Source organism: Centruroides sculpturatus, unplaced genomic scaffold, assembly GCF_000671375.1.
Source record: "Centruroides sculpturatus isolate CEXI.00-Female unplaced genomic scaffold, Cexi_2.0 scaffold162, whole genome shotgun sequence".
NCBI classification, from domain to species: Eukaryota; Metazoa; Arthropoda; class Arachnida; order Scorpiones; family Buthidae; genus Centruroides; species Centruroides sculpturatus.
Genome location: NW_019384555.1, coordinates 185,381 through 206,688, shown reverse-complemented (window position 1 = coordinate 206,688; position 21,308 = coordinate 185,381). Strand labels below are relative to the sequence as shown.

Sequence of the window (21,308 nt, the reverse complement as noted above, 5' to 3'; positions counted from 1 at the left end):
CTCTCCCCCCGCGGGGGAATTTCGAAAAATCCCTTCTTAGTGTGCGTTTTCATGACGTACCCTAACTGTGTACCAAATTTCACCTCTTTAGGTTCAGCCGTTTGCTCTGGGCGATGATGAATCACCCAGTCAGTCAGTCATTCAGTCAGTCAGGACAAGTAATTTTATATATTTAGATTTAAGTTCATAAAATGAAATGTTATATAAAATTTATAATTTTTTTTTTATAAATTTTATATAACGATAAAATTTTTATGCAGATATTCAAAGACGTTTTAAAAATAGAAAAGTTTCGAAAATGATTCGTAATCCTGCGAATCATCCTCCCGATTGTTTCTGTTTATTATGTAGAATAATACCAACTAGAAACATTTTTTTGATTTTTGGAGTTTATGTACCTTTAAAACACGAAAAGGTTAACTTTATATATAAAATATATCAATGGCTGGTAAAAGTTTTATTTATTACTTGTCGTTATTCTTTTGTTTATCTTGTTACAAGACGAACAACGAGATCGGTTCACAGGAGGCATCCACCGTCTTTTCGGTGTGGATTTTGTTCTTCGTTGCTTTTTAATCTTATCTTTTACTATATCCATTTCTTTACAATTTGAAGTTGTTCTCAGCGAAAATACAAGAATCTATACAAATCAAATTCTGGATAAGTGTAAAATGTACTTGGATAATTTCAAAGAAAGTTCCGCATTCCTTCATTACAAATTAAGTAAATGTAACATTTGGATGCTGACATCCACCTTCGTCATGATATTTGCAATCGACACGATAATGTTTGGATCTCTTGTAAATGAAGAGAATGTACATATTCTTGTATTGTATTTAATTCTAGCGCCATTCGACATGTTTTACGGACTTGGATTCTTAACCGTAACTCCGAACATCTTAGATATAGGCAGCACGCTTCACGAGAACATGTCCTCGTTATGTGAAATGATAGAAAATGCCATTGAAGATGGTGAATCGTTAGATTTACGTTTTTTGATAGAAAAACATGCGCAATATTGTGACATTCTTTTCGACTTAGACGAAATGATTAATCCAATGATAGCAGTTTACTACACGTTTCAGTTGGCCCTTACTGCAGAAACTTTCTATGTTGGCGTGTACGGCGAAAGAATGATGATCGAAAAACTTGCATACGTATATGCGGGATTCGTAACCATCATTGCTTTTGCTTTTTTAATTCTTCTGACAACAGGGATACCAAAAACCGTAAATTTCTTATTTCTTTCATAAAATATTTTGCTTTATAATTTTCAATTTATCTTTTTCACTAGTATTTCAAACTGTATTTTTTCATTATGATTAATGAAGAATTGGATGCTTTCACGCTGTGAATGTAAAAATGGATTAATTAAACCTTTGGAGTAATATACCGGTACGACTGTATATAGAGATTACATTAATAAAGGAATACGTATGATATTCGTCTCTCTTAAAGACATTCGTCCCATTCTATCGCTTTCCAAACTATTTTTATAACAATGTTTGCCTCGTTTATCAATGCTTACCAGTGGACGAGTGAACGTGAACTTTCCTGAATTTTTCATGTGTCTAACATATAAATAGGAGCCAATTTTCCTTGGAAAGTCCTTCGGGAAGCGCTCTCCCTAAGCCGATCTGCCAAGTGTTGCGTTGCCTTTTTTCACCATTTTTTAGACCTAATCAATATGAGTATACAATATGTTTAAAGTAGATTATTATTACTGTCCGTTTGATAAGTAAGTGGGTGCCGCGACATACTGTGTCGATCATCTTTATTACATTTCTTACTAAAAGTACGAAAAACGCAATAACTACATTAACAAAAGAGTACGGATGGCGCGAGAGAAAAACTACCAGGTTGGAATGCCATTATTATAAAAAGGTTAAAAACATTGTAATTTTGCAATACGAGGCGACTCTTAAAACGGCTTTCTATGAAAAACTAGCACCCATTCGGTTGTTAGATATGGGCAAATAATTAGCAAAACTCCATGCAGTAAGTTAATCAGACTCACTTGTCAGATCTTTCATTTATAGGCTACTGATGGAAAATCAGTAGCCTATGGATAAATTTCAATTATTTACTCGTCTTTCAAAGATGTGTATGTTAAAAGTAATGGAAGAATATACAATGGTACATTGCTTTAACTGAAACTGTGTCTAATAAACAAACAATTACAGAAAGAACAGCACAAGCCTTCTGTGCCAAAGAACATGGTGAAGCGCAGCAAACAGAAAGCAAGAAAAAAACACCCCCTGGTAGCTAAGAGGAACACAGTAAGAAATTCACATTACTTTCATTTGCTTTATTATTATTTTTATTAATTTGTGTATAGTACACGTACTCGGATTACAGAATAACACGGCAGACCAGTTAATTAATTAACAGAACATTAAGTGCGCAGAGAACACCGGTGATCCGTTCGAGATTGAATTTAAAAATACTCAATCACCTTGCTTTATACATAGTAGTAAAATAATTGTACAATTAATAAACATAATACAGTATTAAAATTTTATTTCTACTTTATCTACGGAAATTTACAGAACACATAACGATTAAAAATAATGATAACTTAATTAATTTGAATAGCGGAACGTTAATACACGATGTATGGAATCACGTCGTGTATAAAAATAAAAGAACAATGTTACGCAAAAGCCATTGATGTCGGAGATTGTGCTTTGGTAAGTTATTTTAAAATTTTACATCTTTGTTTAAAAAAAATTCTTAACTATATGCTACAAAACAATTTTATCATTTATAGACTAAAAGAGGGATGGTCGAAAACTGTAAACTGCCGGGCTGCAATTTTTAATTATATTTCAAATTTACTTAATTTAAAATATGTCAAATTAGCAGTGGCTTGTCCTTGCACATCATACTTTTCCTTTAACAACCAAGTCGTGCCTGTCACCTAGCTAACACCTTTCGGAAAAAAATTTTGAACTGAAATAACGTGACTTCCAGTTTGCATCGGAAGTTCTTGTATATTTATTCGGGGCTTCGTTCCCTCGGGATTTTCATATCTAATCTCGTCTTTTGTCCATCTAAGTTCTTTCTCGAGATTAATGGAAGACAGCCGGACAGACGACGACAGTGGGAATTTATAAGTTTACAATCTTTTCAAATCGCAGCCCGATGACACTCGGCATTTCGTTCAAATGTAAATACGATAAGTGAAAGAAGGGCAAAGAAGAAAGCGACACCAGTGTTCGGGGATACAAGAAATTTTGTTGAAATAAAAAAATTGCGGATTGAAAAGCCAGTTTGAAAATGAGCTTTTAAATACTGTATTAATAGAAATTTGAATGCCGACTTCGTTACTGGATGGCGAGATAAAGACGGAACGTAATTTCGGAAGGAAATCTAGTACATTAACTCCAATATACTGGCCTCATACCGACCTTCCTCCTCGCCAGCATATCGAAATCTTGGAGCGTTTTGTTCACCGCACCAACTGCTTTACCTAATTTCTAAGCGGAGTGATTCGGAGAAAAAGCCAACAGGCTAGAGTCTCCATATTAAATAAGATAAGAAAGAAAGAAAGGAGCCGCAGCACTCCTCTATCAAAAGGTTAAAGTGAAATGAAGTGAAGAAAGAAAGAAAGAATAAGTTTATGCTTGTCGCCTACAATCTGTAATGCATCCGAGCCCCTTTGCTCGGCGGGGGGTTCCCCGGGGAAACATTTAAAATTTACAACGACCCCGTCGCGTTCTTTGAGGTATGACTATTAAGTTTAACATATTACGTTAAACTTGATTCGTTTTAGGACCAGGTGCCCACGGAAATTTCCAAAATTTACAACTTTTCGGTCACTCTCACTGAACTGGAAAATTTGTCTTTATTACATCTAATATTACGAAGAAATCAGTCCCCACTGCACTCGGCTAGAGATTGATTCGGTTAAGCCTTTGTTTAAGTAAAATTCCTGCTCTTTCCTAAAGTAAGGTTTTATTTATGTCCCCAATTCCCTAATCTCTTAATTATTTAACTACTACTTAAGTAGAAATAAGTCGAAACCACTTACTTTGTACTCGAATATTTGTAGTCTCGGGAAAAAAGTGGAAGGACAAATTTTTATGACAATACATAAATTGTAGATTTAAGGAAAGTAAATTCTAGAGCTTTTTCCCTATCTCGTGCATCTCTCTCATTCATTAAATTTAGTTGTAAGTGATGCTACCAAAGTAACGGTTAATTTTTTAACATTGTACAAGAATTGCGCAAGTTTTTTTCTGCATCCCTTTATAGTGGGACATACGAAATCGTAACATCACTGGTTTAACATCGAAATCCGTAAGTAATACAAAATTGGAGAGCGGAATAAATATATCAAATATTTTAATGGATTTTTTTAAAACTCCAGTCAAGTACTGTATACAGAACTATCATAAAAACGTACCAGTAAACTGCTCTCGGTGGGTTAAGTTATAAATCGTGATTTATTCATTCGTTCCGCCACTGATATTCGAATATATATATATATATAGTAATCTTATTGTTTTTTCACGCGTAGTATAGAAATTTGTAATAAGATACATAATGCGGTTATAATAAAATATTAATTCTAATTAATACAAAATACGTTAAAATATGAAAATAATCGCGCAATATGTATTTATATTTTAGAAAATACAAGGAAAGCGGCAGTGGCGTGCCGCTGTCCTTGTATTTCCTTGAAAGCTGGGAAATCAATCATTGTTTTAGACATATTTAGGAAAATGAACCTAACACGTTAAAAACAAAAAAAAAAAATTCAAAATTCAAATATATACTTCGTTACTGTAAAACACGCGTTCTACGAGGAAACAAATTGTTTGTTTTTGGAGGCAAATGCAGCTTTTCTCTCCGGGGGGACATCGTCGCTTTCGGGGCACTTTAATGATAAACAATTGGGGAATTTAGACGGAAAAGCATTCGGAGTGGGTGAGTGCAATCTGCACTAATTGGCCATCGATTGCGTGACCAAATGATTTTATTAACAATTGACCCTCAAAATGCTGGTTACATATACCCCAGCCTTTGAGTTTAATTTCTTATCTTCGCGTGGAACGAATCTTCTCCAACGTTTTCCAGCACTCTTAAAAAACGCCTTTTGTCGTCTTTTTCACTAGAATATTTGGAATTGCACCCGGGAACAAAGCACGTTGACACGTTTGCTAATGACTAAATGAGTAAAACCAAAATAACTAAATGCCTTAACGATCAAATATTAACAACTAAATGCATTAATTAATAAAAGACAGTGACTAAGGATCCCAAACGTTCGAAGCGCCTCTAGCGGCTAATGCATTCATTTCCACTGTTTTTCTCGACGTGGTTCTTCCGCTTGCAGTCGGTGGCCAATCTGCATAATAGTCGAAAATGGTTATTTATTACATATAACTCTAATAGTACGTCACTAATACTACACGTATATGTGTATATATTAAAAAACTCGGAATTAATTTTTTTAAAAATGATTTAAACAGAAATAGGGAAATTTAGGGATATTTTATTCCACTGACGGGGAAATTTTTAAATTAGTCTGTTAGCAATATGGCGAATGCGAGGAAGATCGAAATATAGCGGTTGAAATTGTCAAAACTTGTACAAAACTAATTATTAAGGAATATGAATTGTAGCAAAGGGAGAGATTCGTTGGATATGGTAAAACAGTGGATTTTAGAACACGCCTGTAAACACCGGATGGAAAAGGTTATTAAAGGTTCGTGCTCTTTGTGTCTTTCTAATGTATTCGTTTTAAATGAAATTGACATATTAACGATTTAATGCTACGTAACTTACGACAATTGAGGAAACTGATTAATATTCGCGTGTAATCAAGAGTAAACGGTGAAATTTACATGCAGCATTGTGTACAACTGCTGCATGCAAACATATATCACATTTACATTTCAGTTTTGAAATATAAATGTGATATATTTATTATTATAGTTAATATAGTATTGTGTAATTTATTTAAATTATACGATATTAACTAATTAATATTCGTGTGAGAAATTATGATAATTAATAGTAATCGTATAGAAATTAAATGCCAAATTGAAACGGCTCGTGCTTACTTTAAAAAAATGAGCGCTCTCTTTTGCAACGACAATCTAAATCTCGGACTAAGACGACGGATGGCGAAATGCCATGTCTGGTCGGTTCTATTATATGGAGTCGAAAGTTGGACTCTAAAAAAGAACGCAATAAACTGGCTGGAGGCTTTTGAAATGTGGATCCTCCGTAGGATGCTTCGAATGCGATGGACTGTCTCGAGGAGAAACGACAAAGTCTTACGACGAGCAAATTGTAAGAGATCACTAATCGCTAACGTAAAGTGTCGCAAAATTGCCTACCTTGGCCGTGTGTTACGCGGAGAAAAATACCACCTTCTCCGGCTGATACCAAAAAGAAAGATTGAAGGGAAACGGGTTACTGGTAGAAGGTGGACGTCGTGGCTAAAGAACATCGAAGAATGGACTGGTATACAAAGAGTTGGAGATCTCTTTAGACTGGTGGAAGATCGTGAGGCATTCTCCGTAGTGATCGCCAACGTTTGGGGACCGGATAAGGCACGTTAAGAAGGCTAGTAATCGCCATATGTCAGGAAAGTAAAATAGTAATGTTTCCTTTTTTTTCAATCTCTACAAAACTACCGGTATAAATTAATATAAATAACCTCGACTATACATAACTATCGATAAACCGGCAAAAATAAAACAAAAACGAATGTGTTCTTTCATTTTAGACGGTCGCCCTTGAGTTCAAAGAATGAAGATATAAATGATTGCCGTTATTTTAAAAAATAGAATGGAAACTTAAAAATTGTGTACGACAAAATATGCTGTGGTAGACGTGCACGTGTTTTGCCACATATATGACTTCTAGTTTCTGTTCTGTTTTTTAAAGTAAAAGCATTTGTTTATATCTGTGTTCTTTAAACCCGAGGAGACTTTTTAAAACGGAAGAAAATGTTTGTTTCCATTTTATTTCTTTTATTTTTGCTGGTTTATTACTAGTTATGTCTAGTTTGGGTTATTTATCCCTCTTTTTCTTTATTTTGAATGTATACGAGTTACAACGAGGAAACGTGAAATGTATTTAATTAGTTTTTTGATGTAATTGCTTTTCTGTTGAAGCATTTATTGTTGCAGTATATCGAGGAATTGAAGTCTTGACTGTAGTAAGATAGTCCTAAGAAATAATGAGCACTTGACTTTTTGGATATCTTCGTCAGACTGGATTTAATTGCTTCTTTAGTTTGGGGAACGTGTAGAATTTTCAGGGAATGCTGTTGCTATGTGTGTTGTTTGGCCTTAACTGTACATAACAGTGTTCATTTCTCCTCTGTCCTGTCTACAGGTCAGAAGTCAATCGGCCTAAGTTTACTTTTCATTCTAAAAAAAAGATATAAGTAAGTTTTTCCTGGTTACAATTATGAATATAAGTTTATTACTAGTTATTAATAACTAATTATTTGAATACATCACACATTTGCCTTTATTAAAATACAATATTTTCCAGAATGCATTTTAGACTCTCAGAAGGCCCTCTTTTACTGTTTATTTTCTTAAATTGTTTTGGTATGATTTATAGTACAGCTGTCCCTTGATAATCCAACAGGTATGTGACCAAAGGGGTGTCGGATTACCAAAAGTGTCCAGATTACCGAAAGTGATTACATATTTGGCATTGTTTTGCTGGCAGTAGCCTACAATATTCCCTACTCCAACTGTTCAAACAGAACTGCTCACAGAAAACACATGAAATGTGTGTCATCGTGTAAGAATTGGATGGGGAGATTCACATCGCAACGTGCTTCTGTGCAAGCAGACACGTAACGGGGACAGGTACCTTGACGGGAGGTGCATCGGACTACTGAGCATGCCGGATTACAAAATATTGGGCTATCAAGGGACAGCTGTATTATTTTTTAATAATAATCTAAAAAGTATAATTTGTGAAGAAAATCTGAAAAACAATATAAACAAAAAAGAACAACAAGTGATTTTTATTTTATTTTTTACACTCCTCAAAAGTGAAATCTCAACACCACGAACAAATGAATGCACATAACCACATGCACATTGCAGGACCAATATAGTGACTTAGATATGCAAATGATTAAAAGAACAAACAAAAATATGGTACAGACAGCTGTTTATTCGGTATGGCCCCATGGGCAGCTATATGGACCACTCAATGATATGCCTACATTGTGAGGCATATCATTGAGGCAATTAATGGTTGCCTGAGGTATCCCTTGCCAAGCTGCATTCACTGCGACATGCATGTCATCTACAGTATGTGGCTGTGGACCAGTGCACCTCACATCAGATAAGGTCCTGCACAGGGCTGTGGAGTCGGAGTCGGGAGGAATTTCTGGCCAGAGGAGTCGGAGTCGGAAAAAATGTGTCGACTCCACTCCCGCATTTTAAATTTACTGTAGTTTTTTTATTTAAATGAAAGAAAAATTATTATATATTTATTAATTTTTAAAAATCTCTTTGTATTTTNAAAGAAAAATTATATTTATTAATTTTTAAAAATCCTTTTATATTTTGTAATAATTCATTTATTTTAAATACAAAATACGTCAATTTAATTTATTAAATATGTAGTGTTCTTTGTAGTATTTTTGTTTAGTAGTAAAATTATTTTGACCCAATTGAATTTAAATATTTTGGATCATTCCTTTATTTCCCTGCTCTAAATAAGTGCTCTATTTTTCTGAATGAGCCAGACTAATTGATCACAGTTCATATTTTTCTTTTCTGAACAAGGGATTGAAGTGCAAATGCTGTTCAATATATGTAGATGTAGAATTTTATCGCCCGCTTTCGCCTCTTATTAAATATTTGTTAAAAATTAATTTTTTTATACAAATAAATATTAAAAATACTAACTACAAGGGTGGTTTCTTTTCAAGCTCCGATGGTCCATAAAACAAAGCAAAGTGTAAATAACAAAATGAATTTATTACCAAAAGTTGGGTACAAACATTGTTATTTTTTGATATAATCACTGTGAAGATTGAAGCATTTGTCATATCTGTGGACAAGCTTTTTCCATCCTCTTGTCATAGAATGTTGCCTCCAGTGAATTGAGATGGCCTTAACAACGTTGTTTTGAAGATAATCATTAATGCATTAGTCTCAAACCACTGCCCTGCTAGCCACGTTTTCAGTTCAAGAAAGAGGTGGGAGTCTTCAACACCTTTAAACACCCAGTGTATAGCCCTGATTTAATGCTGAGCGATTTCCACCTCCTTCTCGAACAGGAAAAGTGGCTAGGAGGGCAGAGGTTCAAGACTAATGATATCAAAACAACATCAGGGTCCATCTCGAGTCATTGGCGGCAACATTCTACGACAAGGGAATGGAAAAGCTTGTCCACAGACATAACAAATTCCTCAATCTTTATGGTGATTATGTTGAAAAATAACAATGCTTGTACCTAACTTTTGGTAATAAATTCATTTTGTTATTTACACTTGTTTTTGTTTTATGGACCATCGGAACTTGAAAAACAGCCTACATATAAAAGTATTTGGGTAAATACCCAGAGCTCCTTTTAGAGTTCAGAGTAGGATACCCCTATGAGCATCTTCCCCCCATAAAATGACTCGGTATTTAATTTTGTCGGAGTCCGCCTACTAAAATTATCAGGAGTCAGAGTCCAGTGTTTTTTTACCGACTTCGCAGCCCTGGCAGATGTACAAGGGAGAGAGATCCAGTGAGGCTGCTGGCCAGGGAAGGATGTGCGTTCCATTTGGGCTGGTGATAGTCAGGCATTGTCTTTCTGGAACACCACCTTGGATACAGCCTGCACCAGTGGCCAAAGCATAATTTGTGTACTAGTCTGCTGTCAGAGTACCGGAAATGTGTACTGGGCTGTCCACTGATCAAACATGATGCTCAGTGTGGGGGATCAGCGTGATGCTTGACAAAAAGAGCTGGCACTTAGGTCGTGTTTCTTTATACAGCTCTGCTCAATCACTACACAGCAAAGCATCTCTAAATGAAGCACTGTAATGTAGCAAACTGTTTCTAAACATTTGCTGCAGCAGAGATAAAGCAGCTTTTATGTCCGCTACACTTGTAAAACAAAATGGATGCTTGTGTGTATAATACAATATTATGCTGTGAAAATAAAAAAGTTGTGACTGTTGATAAAAATATTATGGAGGGACAATAAGAAGGACAATAACAAGTCAGAAACATTAAACTTTATTCAATCACAGAATGTATTCAACACATGCTCCATTGACATTAATTACATGTTCAAAGTTCAACACATGCTACCATTGAACATGCATTACAGCATGTTCAATGGTAGCATGAAGAAAGTCTCCAGAAATTTTAGCAACATGGAATGTAATGCTGTCTTTCAATTCAGGCAGAGTCCTAATCCCTCATCCATAAACAGGAATATCTACAACCAGACATTGGTCGAGCATTTGTTGTTGAATATTGTGAACTGGAGGCTCTGTCAACCACAGCAACAGCAACTTCTTTGACAATTTCTTTCTGTCCTCTTCCTAGCAGCACACCCAAGTTTCCAGTCTTTTCAAATTTTTCAAACCATTTTTTGACATGGGTCATTTTTGCAATCCTTTTAAAATGTCAGTATTCTTACAGCACAGCTAAGTTGTTGCTGCCATTCTGATAAAACAGTTTAACCAACAAAGCTCTGTCTTTCTTCTGTAAGGTCATGAATAACAATAACATAAAGGTGTCAGAATGATTTTAGGCTTTGAATGTAGTCCTTTTAAGTAGTTTGCCTACTTTGCATAAGGATTTCATGAAAAGTGCTATCTGGCAGTGATTTTTTTTTTATTGAAGAAATCTCTTCTCTGCAGTTTATATAATGTTTATACCAAGTTTCATCAAAATCTGATAAGCAGAACAGGCTCTAGAGGGGTCAGTTTAATTATAACCACCATTGTTTCAGTGGCATTGTGTCTGTTCTAAAACAGTTGAATAGTTTAGTAAATTTTATTACAAATTTTCAGTGTAATTATACAAGCTTACTCTTAATAGTTTATTATAGGACATTCACTGCCAATTTGAAATACAATAAATGAGTTTAAATGCTTTTAATTACATATCTTGAAGTTTTCGTAGTGTAAAATTATAAAATATCTGTTAATTTATATCTCATTTTATAGATAGTTTACTTAATAATTAATAATTGTTGAAATACTAAATTCATTTATGGTTGAGTGAAGATTTAAATTTAAAATAAAAAAATTTTAATATATGTATGTATTTACAGAAAGTTGTAATTATTATAATTTAAAAATTTTCATTTTAATATTAAAAGTGCTTTTTTATTGATAATTTTTTTATTTTTAAAACTTGCAGCTATTTTTAGAAGAGGTATTGAGACCCTACTGAAATGGAAGGAAATTTCTGAAATATCTATCAATCCAGCTTTCATGTTTGTAACTCTTGTTGAATGTTTTCAAGAAATGCTTCATAATTATATTCAAAAGAAACAAGAAATAATGTGGAATAACAATTTTAGCATTTTGATAGCGGATTTGTTAGAAGATTTATATAAACAGAATCGTTTCATATCTTTCAAAATGTTTATAAATATAATTACCAGATTGAAATTATTGGTAAAATAATTTTATGCATTTATTTACTTTTATAAAGATTTATGAATTTGTAGATAATATATAGAATATTTTTACAGGAAATCATGCAATTAATGAAAGCAGGAAAAGATTCACCATTTATTGTACGTCAGTTAAATAAATATTTTCCTCACTGGAATAAAACAACACAGGAACAAATTCAGAAGTCATTCAATTTATCTGTAAGTGATTAAAATGTAATTTATAATTTTTACATAATATAAATGTTAGAAACACAAAATAGAACCAAAACACCAGCATAAAATAAAAAGTTTACAAGAAAAACAAATGTTTTCAATAGCTTTCAGCTATCATCATCATCATCGGGTTACAAATTAGAGATCAAAAACAGAACATAGGTAAATCAAATTTTGCTTTTTAAAGGAAGAAGCATCCTCTGATTGGTGACATGGTTATGATGCAGTTGGTTGAAATAATTACCAGATCTCTTCAGGCTGTTGGGGGGGTCTTACAATCCTTGTAGTTATGGCCATATTTTTCTTACAAGCTCTATAAATCTCTAGCTTCTCAAGCTGTTTTAGAGATGTTTGCTCTCTGAATGTAAAAGTTGGGCTATGTGTGTATGTGCTTGGTTCTGATGCTCTGTGGCCAGGTTGGCTAATGCAGTGGTATTGTCGTCTTTTTTATTATGGTTATATGTTCCTTCAAACATTGTTTGAGCAGTTAGGTAGGGGTACTAATGTATTCTATTTACTGTCCAAAGATAGTGTAGGTGACTGGAAAGCTGTAAATGACTGTAAGAATGTTGTCTTTGCTGCATTTTTAGAATTCCTCAACAAGGAGTATACAGTAAGGTTTCATCTAAAGCCCACAGAAATGTTACTGGTTTTGCCTGGTTAATTTCCTGGTTAATCCATTTCAAATGTTGCTTGTATTTTGCTGACTTGTGTGACCTATCTTCAGTGTATTTACATGTGGATAGAGAGTTGAATAGTGTTGTAAGTTGACAGTGTGGAATTGGATCATGGAAAAGCAGTTAATTAAACACTTGATGATTCTATGATGGTAGCAGTGTTGCATTGCGATGTTGATGATATACTTAAAATTCTTGTGCCTTGTCTTCATGGTTGGAAATATGCATGAAGGCTCTTCTAACCAAGGCTTTAAAACACTGCCACTTTATAGGAGAAGGGATAGTATAACATTCTCTATAATGTTTATTTCAAATGTTATACAGAAGTTACTTTATTTATATATTCATTTTTATTTAGTAAAAATATTTAAATTGTTTGAATTTCTAAGATTAGAGAGAATTGGTTGTAATTCTTATTTATTTATTTTTTTATTAAACTACCAGTATAGAAAATAAGAATGCTTTTTAATATTACTCTTATAACAGTAATTTTTCTATTTTAATGATAATTCTTCAAAATAAATTTTTATAAATTTATAATTTTATACTTTACAAAATTTTGACACTTTCTATTCTGTGAGCACTATAGTAAGAGCCTTTTTCCATGCCCACAGTGGCACAATAGAGTGGCCATGTGATAAGAGTTGGGACATGACATATCAGATTGTCTTCGAAAAAATTCCTGAGGTTGTTCAGTCTGCCCTGATTTGATCTCATGTTCCCAGAATCATCTCAGTTATTCAGCCAGCTGTATTTATATCATTCATATTTTGTTTGAAGAATGTTATATTGCTTAAATTTATTTTGACTTTGAAGAGAGCTTCTGAATCTCAACTATTTTCTGTTTTGGGACTCAAGACACTATTTTTTGAGTCCCAATAATTCTTAGAACTACCAATTTCAATCATAAAATTACTTTTTAGCTACATTTATTATATTTCAACATATTTCGTTGCCATTTTAATTATTTAACACAGAACTAAAATAGACCTGATCCCATTCTTGTAAATAATGAAGATGAAAAAAGAAGTCACTGGATTTATTCATTAATACTCATTTTGAATAATAGTTTTACACCTAATTTTCAAAGAATAAAAATAATAAATAGTTGCCTTAAATATTAGTTGCAGATATTATGAATATGCATGCACTTGAACACATGCTAGAATGCTTAAAGAAAAACAGATTTGTAAAATACAAGATTACAGTGTACATTTTTATAGTGCACACTAATTAATATAACACACTATAAAATTGAGTTAATATTTACCCAATAAACTGGATGTACAGTTATTTTGATGCTGTAAAATAATAGTTGCAAGAAAAGCTTGGATATTTTAATAATAATTGACTGTCTCAGTAAATCTGGTATAAAAATAAGCAGTGTAGCAACAAGATGAAAAAGTTTAGACATAATGCTGTTTATTAGAAAAAGTTCAGTTTATCTGTTACCTGTGGTGTTTTGTTGTATTTGCCTTACAGGGATATTAATCATATACTGACATCGTAGATGCACGTTAATGTCAGTAGTCTGTTCTTAAAAATTAGATATTTTACATAAAAAAATTATCTGAGAGTCTATTTTCTGTTATTTTAAATCAAAAAATTACAATTTATTACAACGTAATCCAGAATTCCAAGCAATTTCCTAAAACAAATCTAAAACACAACAAAAAGTTAATATGTAAGTAACAAAGTATATATACAGTATATGACTTCTTTTGTCTTTGAAAAACTTTAATTAAGATAAGAAAGATTTTGATAACAAGAACATTTTAAAAAATATAAATATATAAATTACATTAAAATATTATGATTATTATAAAAACAAATATAGGATTTCTTTTTCATCTTCCGTCTTTTCACGCTTTTTTCTTCAACAATTGTCTGGCTTCTCTAGTGATGTTCTCTCTTCCCTTTTTTTTTTAATTGTCATCTTCCCTCTACTCGACTCCCTGTACCGACCTCCTTCATCTCCTCTCATCTGCGTTCCACTTTCCACACACACACATATATATATATAAACAATTAAACACTATTATATTGAATTTAAATTTCTTAAAGCATTGCTTTCTGATCTTCATATGATTATTAATTAACAAACAACATATATGCAGTATATGTTGTTTATTAATAATCAGGCCTCTGTTTTTCCTTTGATCAAGTTCACTGTAGAGGAAGAACAAAATGCCAGAATTTCATTCCTAGATCTAGAAATTCATATGTCTCTTGATCTTTTATTTTCTGTCCATCATAGAAACAACAAAGCACCACAAATTATTCCTGCTACAGCCTTCCAACTGTTAAACTTCGTAAATTCTTCTATATCTTCCCTTATACAGAGGACATTCCTTCTCCCTTCCCATGCACCCAAACACTAGTAGATGAATTACTAATCATTAAAAGAGCAAAAAGCTGGATAGTCTCCCTCTAAATTTCATTATCTTTGAAATTGAGTAAAAAATAAGCTTTTTTTGCAGTCATTTTTTAGTAACAATGAGAATCTAAAAATAGCTCATCTTCCAATACTGTATTTAGACCCTATCTCTCTACATCTTTTTAGAAAGATTGGTTTTGTTTTACCAATAACACCACAACAACCCTAAGAAGACTATTATGAAACAATAGAGATATGTTTCAATTTAATGAAAAATCTGGGTTCAAATTCCGTTAAAACATGCTCTGTCAAAAGAAGAAACTAGCTATATAGAGGCCATGGCCAGAATGTTAAATTCTCACATCTTAGAACATCAGGAAGACATCAGAAACAGTAAACCATCAACAGAATTAGCAAAAAAAGTGCTTGACCAAAATTATAAGCCACTCTAGGCCAAAACAAAATTACTCAAATGGTGCAATAATCAGAAAGAATTATTTATTTCGGAGAGCCTCTACATAACAGCTATAACACCCTGCAACACCCCAACCCTTCAAATCTCACAATTATGGGTAACATTATTCAAACAATTCAATCTACAGTTTTAATTCTTTTTTTGCATAAACAGGTTTGCTTTTCCTATTGTGTGCTATGTAATCTTGGAAAAATTACGCTACTTGTTATTGCCATTTATATTTTTAAAACATTGTTTTAATTCAGATTCATTTTATATTCCATCCACGTGCTATATTTAATTTCAAATATTGTTTGAAAACTTAAAATTCGATAGCTGTTGTATTTGATATTTGCCTGATGATGGTAACTTTATGCTACTGAAAGTACTAGCATAGCAAACATTCTCATATGCTAAAAGTTGATATTGGTAACACCACAACACTTGAGTGTAGTTATTATATATTATATATATATATATATATGCAGTAGCATACAGTTTGTAAGCTATACCATAAACATTATGTTTACAATACAGCATAGTAAATAACATAAAGCAATAGAGAGATTTGTTAGAAAAAAAAATTTATAAGAAAAACAAGAAATAAATTGCTATACATTTTTTAAAAATCCAGCAACAAGTTGCTTAACTTTTTTGCCAAAATTTGGTGGCACCATCTGCTATGATATTTTATTAAAACTTTTTATATTTTTAACTATTGTAAAATGGAAAAAAGCTTAATTTTCAGGGTAGAGATGGGTTGTATAAAAAATTGTAAATGCTGTAACAGGTAAAACCATCATTAGGTCCAACTCTACTGGAGATACACACGATCCCATTATCTCCTCACCCCCTTGATCTTTAATCACCAAAGTTTAATACTATCAATCCCCATAATAAACAAATCTCCCTGCAAGATTTCAGAAATTTTTGACAAAAAGCATAGGAGTTATTAAGCTTCAAAGAGGGTGAACAAAACTGTGCCCTCTGTCCACCACCCACACACTAATATCCATATAAACAGAAATTACTCCTGAATTTTTTTTGCATTTCTCAATGTTTCAAGGTTCAGAGTCTAACTATTAAAAATCTGGGGAATCATTTTTTGAACTTCCCTCAGTTATATACAGTCAACCCCCCCTACAGCACTGTTGATAATTCCATTTTATATGAATTCCATGTTGTACAAGTCACTTAGATTTTACAAATACGTGTGCTGGGCTGTGAACGGCTCATGTATTTGTAAAATCTAAGTGACTCGTACAACATGGAATTCATATAAAATGGAATTATCAACAGTGTTGTAGGGGGATCGACTGTATAATAGTTTGGAAAGTAATACTTATCTGATACTTCTGTACAGTGTTGACTATTGTTAATGAAGTCACAATTGAGCATTTAAGCTGTGTTCTAGGGGTATTCGTAAGATACTGTGAAGCCTCTCCAGTGCAAATCTTATTTGTTGATATCCAGTGCATTTTTTAAAACATCTACATGTGATTCTGACATTCTGCCAATGATATTTTGGAGTGGAATTCAAGACTATTAATATAAATTTTTTAAATGCTTTTAAAACTAATGGCAATTCCAAATTATCTTGTGTTTTTCTTTCACTTTTAGAAAGAAAATATTTTTTTGATACATATGACATTTTAATTATGATGATTACAAGAAAATGATTAAATTTGTCGTAAAATATTTAAGAGAAAAATATTTTATAATAAAGTATTATTTTTACTTTTAAGTAATATAGGAATACTCATATTTTTTTAAAATATTACATGAAAACATTTTATATAAATGCTTTTAGATTATTTTCCTTAATTTTTCCTATGTTTATATTATTTTTAAGTAAAAAATTTTGAATTATTTTCTTTTCATCAAACTTTCTTATAAAATGAATTTAATTTTTTACTATCTGTAGAATGCTGTTTCTCTTAGAAAGGCCAGAAAAGTCATAACTGTATGTCGCAGATTTATACTTGGTCTTTTAATCAATGATGATAGATGGAAAAAATATGCAAAAAATAATTTTGAAGATGACATGAAAAGTTTTGCACTTGTTGTCAGTGAAGATTTAAAAGAAGTTATGAATATTTTGAGACCAGAATTACCTCTTTCACCTATTGAACAGGTATTTTATCTTGCGTCTTATTTTTATTTAATTCATAAATAATGACTATATGTACTTAATATAAAGAGAAATTTAAATCATTTCTATATTTATTGGAAACAGAATATTTATGTAGAAGAGTATTTAAATAATTTAAATTCCTATATAAATATTAATATATGACATTTTAAAAAATAAGTTATGATTAAAATCTAATGAATATACATTAAAATACAAAAAAAGTTTGAATTAGTTATGTTGTTATTGATTGTACAATGCTCTATCAATTTAAAATCAAAAGTACATAAAATTTTTTATTAATCTTCAATAACATTAATTTATAAAGTTATTTATAGAATTATCTACAACTTTTATTTTGAATGTCAATAACAAAGCAGAAAAATTAAAATAAATGAATACAAAAAATATTTACTGTATATTTAAACTTTGGAGCACTATTTCCATTAATTCTGAGTTCTTCTCATATAGAATACTTTTTCATTTCAAAGTTGCATGACGTGATCTGTTTGAAGACATTTTAAATGATGTAAGGTGCGTTTCAAATTTATACGGACACAAAAAATTAAAGTGAAACCCAAATTTGCTGCATTAAGTGACAAATGTTTTACTAAAAATAGCATGGATTTACATGTTTCCACACTGCAAAATAAGAATTTTAATCAAACATTAACATTTTGTCACTGAAAATAATATTTTTGAAAATTTTGTACAAAAAAACTGTTACATATTTATCCGGACAGGCACTCATTTCATGAGTTAAATAGAATATTGTTTAGTTTCAAGCATTGAAATATACAAATTAGCTTACATATCTAATTGTAATACAAATTCTTTATGTTGTTCAAAGTTCTAAAATGGGTAGAACAAAGAATTTATATGATTATGAAAAAGGGCAGATTGATACCAATAAATCACAAGGCAAGTTAATGAGAGAAGTTGCCACATATATATATTGTCCAAAATCAACTGTTGGTGATTATTTATCAAAACAAGACAGGCCCAGAACCCAAGTTTACACCTGAAGATTATAGACAAATCATTAAGGTTTTCTCTACAAAACAAACATTAGTAAGAAAAATAAAACAAGAATTAGACTTGCCTTGTAACAGCACAACAGTGTGGAGAGTTTTAAATAAATCTCCAATGTTAAAATTCAGAGAAAAAAAGCTGTAATGTCACCACTTTCATCAAAGCACAAAAGTGACAAACTTGATTGGGCACAAAAACACATGACATGGTCCAAAGAATGGATTGAAGTTTTGTTCAGTGATGAAAAAAATTCAATTTAGATGGTCCAGACGGTTGGAAGTATTATTGGCACTTAAGAACTGAAAAACAAATATTTTAAAAGCGTCAAATAGTTGGGGAATCAATAATGGTGTGGGGTGCATTTTGATTCAATGGAACCGCAGATTTAGCATTTATAACTCATAGAATGAATTGAAAGAAGTATCGAGGCATGCTTGAAGATCATTTATTGGAATCTGGACCAAATTGGATCTTTCAACAAGACAATGCCCCTGTGCATGCCTCTAAATCAACAAAAATGTGGTTTAAACGTAAAAATATTAATCTGATGACATGGCCTGCTAGAAGCCCAGATCTGAATCCGATGGAAAATCTTTGGGGGATGATGGTTCGTACAGTTTATGCCCATGGAAAGCAGTTTTCCCACAATTCATGATTCGAAGGCAGCAATTTCAGATACTTGGGATAAACTTAAGATTGAATTCCTTCAGTATCTAATTGAAACAATGCCTAATCGAGTATTTAATGTAATTAATTTAAATGGTGGTTACATTGGTCATTAAATTGTAAGAAAACTTTGCAATTTGAAACCTGTCCGGATAAATATGTAACAGTTTTTTTGTACAAAATTTTCAAAAATATTATTTTCAGTGACAAAATGTTAATGTTTGATTAAAATTCTTATTTTGCAGTGTGGAAACATGTAAATTCATGCTATTTTTAATAAAACATTTGTCACTTAATGACAATGCAGCAAATTTGGGTTTTACTTTAATTTTTTTGTGTCCGTATAAATTTGAAACGCACCTTATACTAGTGTAATCAGTTAAAAATTATCTAAAATAATAATTTCCTTTTTTCCAGTAAATTAAATTTTATGTAAGTAAATTCCTGTAAAAGATGCTTAAAATATTCTATGCATTTCAGATACTGAATGGAGCAAATGATGATCTCTCCAATTCATCTGATCCATTTGTTCAAATGTTGTTAGAACATCTCCATGTTGGCATGGGTCAAGATGATTTTCTTATCCTTCTAGCAAGTTTAGATCCTGAAACTGAATCTCAAGTTAATCCAACCTCGTTGGCTGGCATTTTAGACATTATCAGTGATTCTGCATCAATAGCAAGTGATGTGAAAGTAGTGTGTGTATTTTAATTCATATATAAAGTTAAATTTATTCTTAAATATTAGTTTAAAACACCATACAATAATGAACATCATGTTGGAAGAATTTTATATTTTAATAATATAGTAGAGCATCAATTATCTGAATCAATTGTGGACTGGGGTTATTCAGAAAATCAATTTTCAGATAACCGATTATGTACAAAAAAATATTCTACCATGTTTTGTAACCATGTTGTATTTTCTACATTTGTTCTATATTGCGTTTATAGAACAAAAATACGAAAAAATATATTAACCTATACTATGTTGAAACTTGTTCAAATCCTGGCATGTCCTTGGGTACCCTCTCATGGTCACATTAGTGCTGCCAGCTAAAACATGCACACCAACAAAAGTAATATTGAAGTAGCCCAAGACAAAGCCAAAGATTGCAGTACCACAGCACTAGCGGAAATTTAAATTTGCTGACTGGAAAGCTTTTGGTTAATTGACATTTCAGTTGATCAATATTCAGATAATCGATGATCTACTGTATAAACTTTTATAAAACTACATTGAAACTCAAATTGGTTGAGGGGGTAATTTGGACTTTTAGTTTAAAAATTTTGAATTATGGAGGTTTGACTAAAAATCAAGATTTTGTTCATTGGTTCATTGGTTTCAAAGATTGACCATAATAAACTACCACATTTATTTCCATATTCAGATATAAGATGACCTTGCGTGTATGACGAGGTGTGACTTTAAAGATCAAAATAAAGAAAATTAGATATTTTAATACAATTCCAATTTTATTTTGTTTAATCACAAATTGTGTTTACGTGGAAATGAATTAAAACTTATATTGGGCTCCTGTGTAAGTTTGGAATTCAATTCAATGCTTTTCATGCAATTCATGGAATGCAATTTAATGCTTTTCCTATTGCTATTCATCTTTACTCCTGATAATACACAAGAATGATTCAAATGACCCAGATAAAATACTTTTGTTTTTAAACACCATTAGGTAAGAATCCAGTAAAAATGTGAATACACAGTTTACAAAAATTATTGCAAAAACAAAATGAATTCTTCATTCACGCATATAGGATGACATAGATTATTGAAGCAGTGAAAAATGAATAAAAACCTCGTCTTATATGCGAGTAAATACAGTATTCACACAGTATTTCCATGGGTCTTATCATATAGAATCATTGTGTCAATGTGAACCTCTCAGTGTTGTCCAGAAACACAAAAAAAACACTTAACAATTATTAAATAAGCTACTAAGAAATGCTTTCCCAACTAGTTGATCTGTACACTTTTAAGTGTTTAATAAGAAATTTTTTAAATTGTGATATTTTGTGCATAGAATCATTCTGTTTCTTTACTTTTTATCACAAACACTCTTTACGATTGTTATATTTTTAAAATTTTGTCATAAAGGTTGAAATCTTTACATAGAATTAT

At 31.8% G+C, this 21,308-nt stretch overlaps 1 protein-coding gene across 2 annotated transcripts in view; it reads left to right on the top strand.

Moving 5' to 3' along the window:
- Positions 1-5,314: 5,314 nt before the first annotated feature.
- The window catches only part of LOC111623813, a 39,132-nt gene continuing 23,138 nt past the window's right edge, over positions 5,315-21,308 (top strand). For both annotated transcript variants that reach the window (XM_023366519.1, XM_023366520.1), the window contains exons 1-5: positions 5,315-5,713; positions 11,361-11,620; positions 11,698-11,820; positions 17,268-17,477; positions 19,653-19,870. In XM_023366519.1, the coding sequence (XP_023222287.1) occupies positions 5,620-5,713; positions 11,361-11,620; positions 11,698-11,820; positions 17,268-17,477; positions 19,653-19,870 (905 nt within the window). In that variant the 5' untranslated portion in view covers positions 5,315-5,619. The remainder of the gene's footprint in view (positions 5,714-11,360; positions 11,621-11,697; positions 11,821-17,267; positions 17,478-19,652; positions 19,871-21,308) is intronic.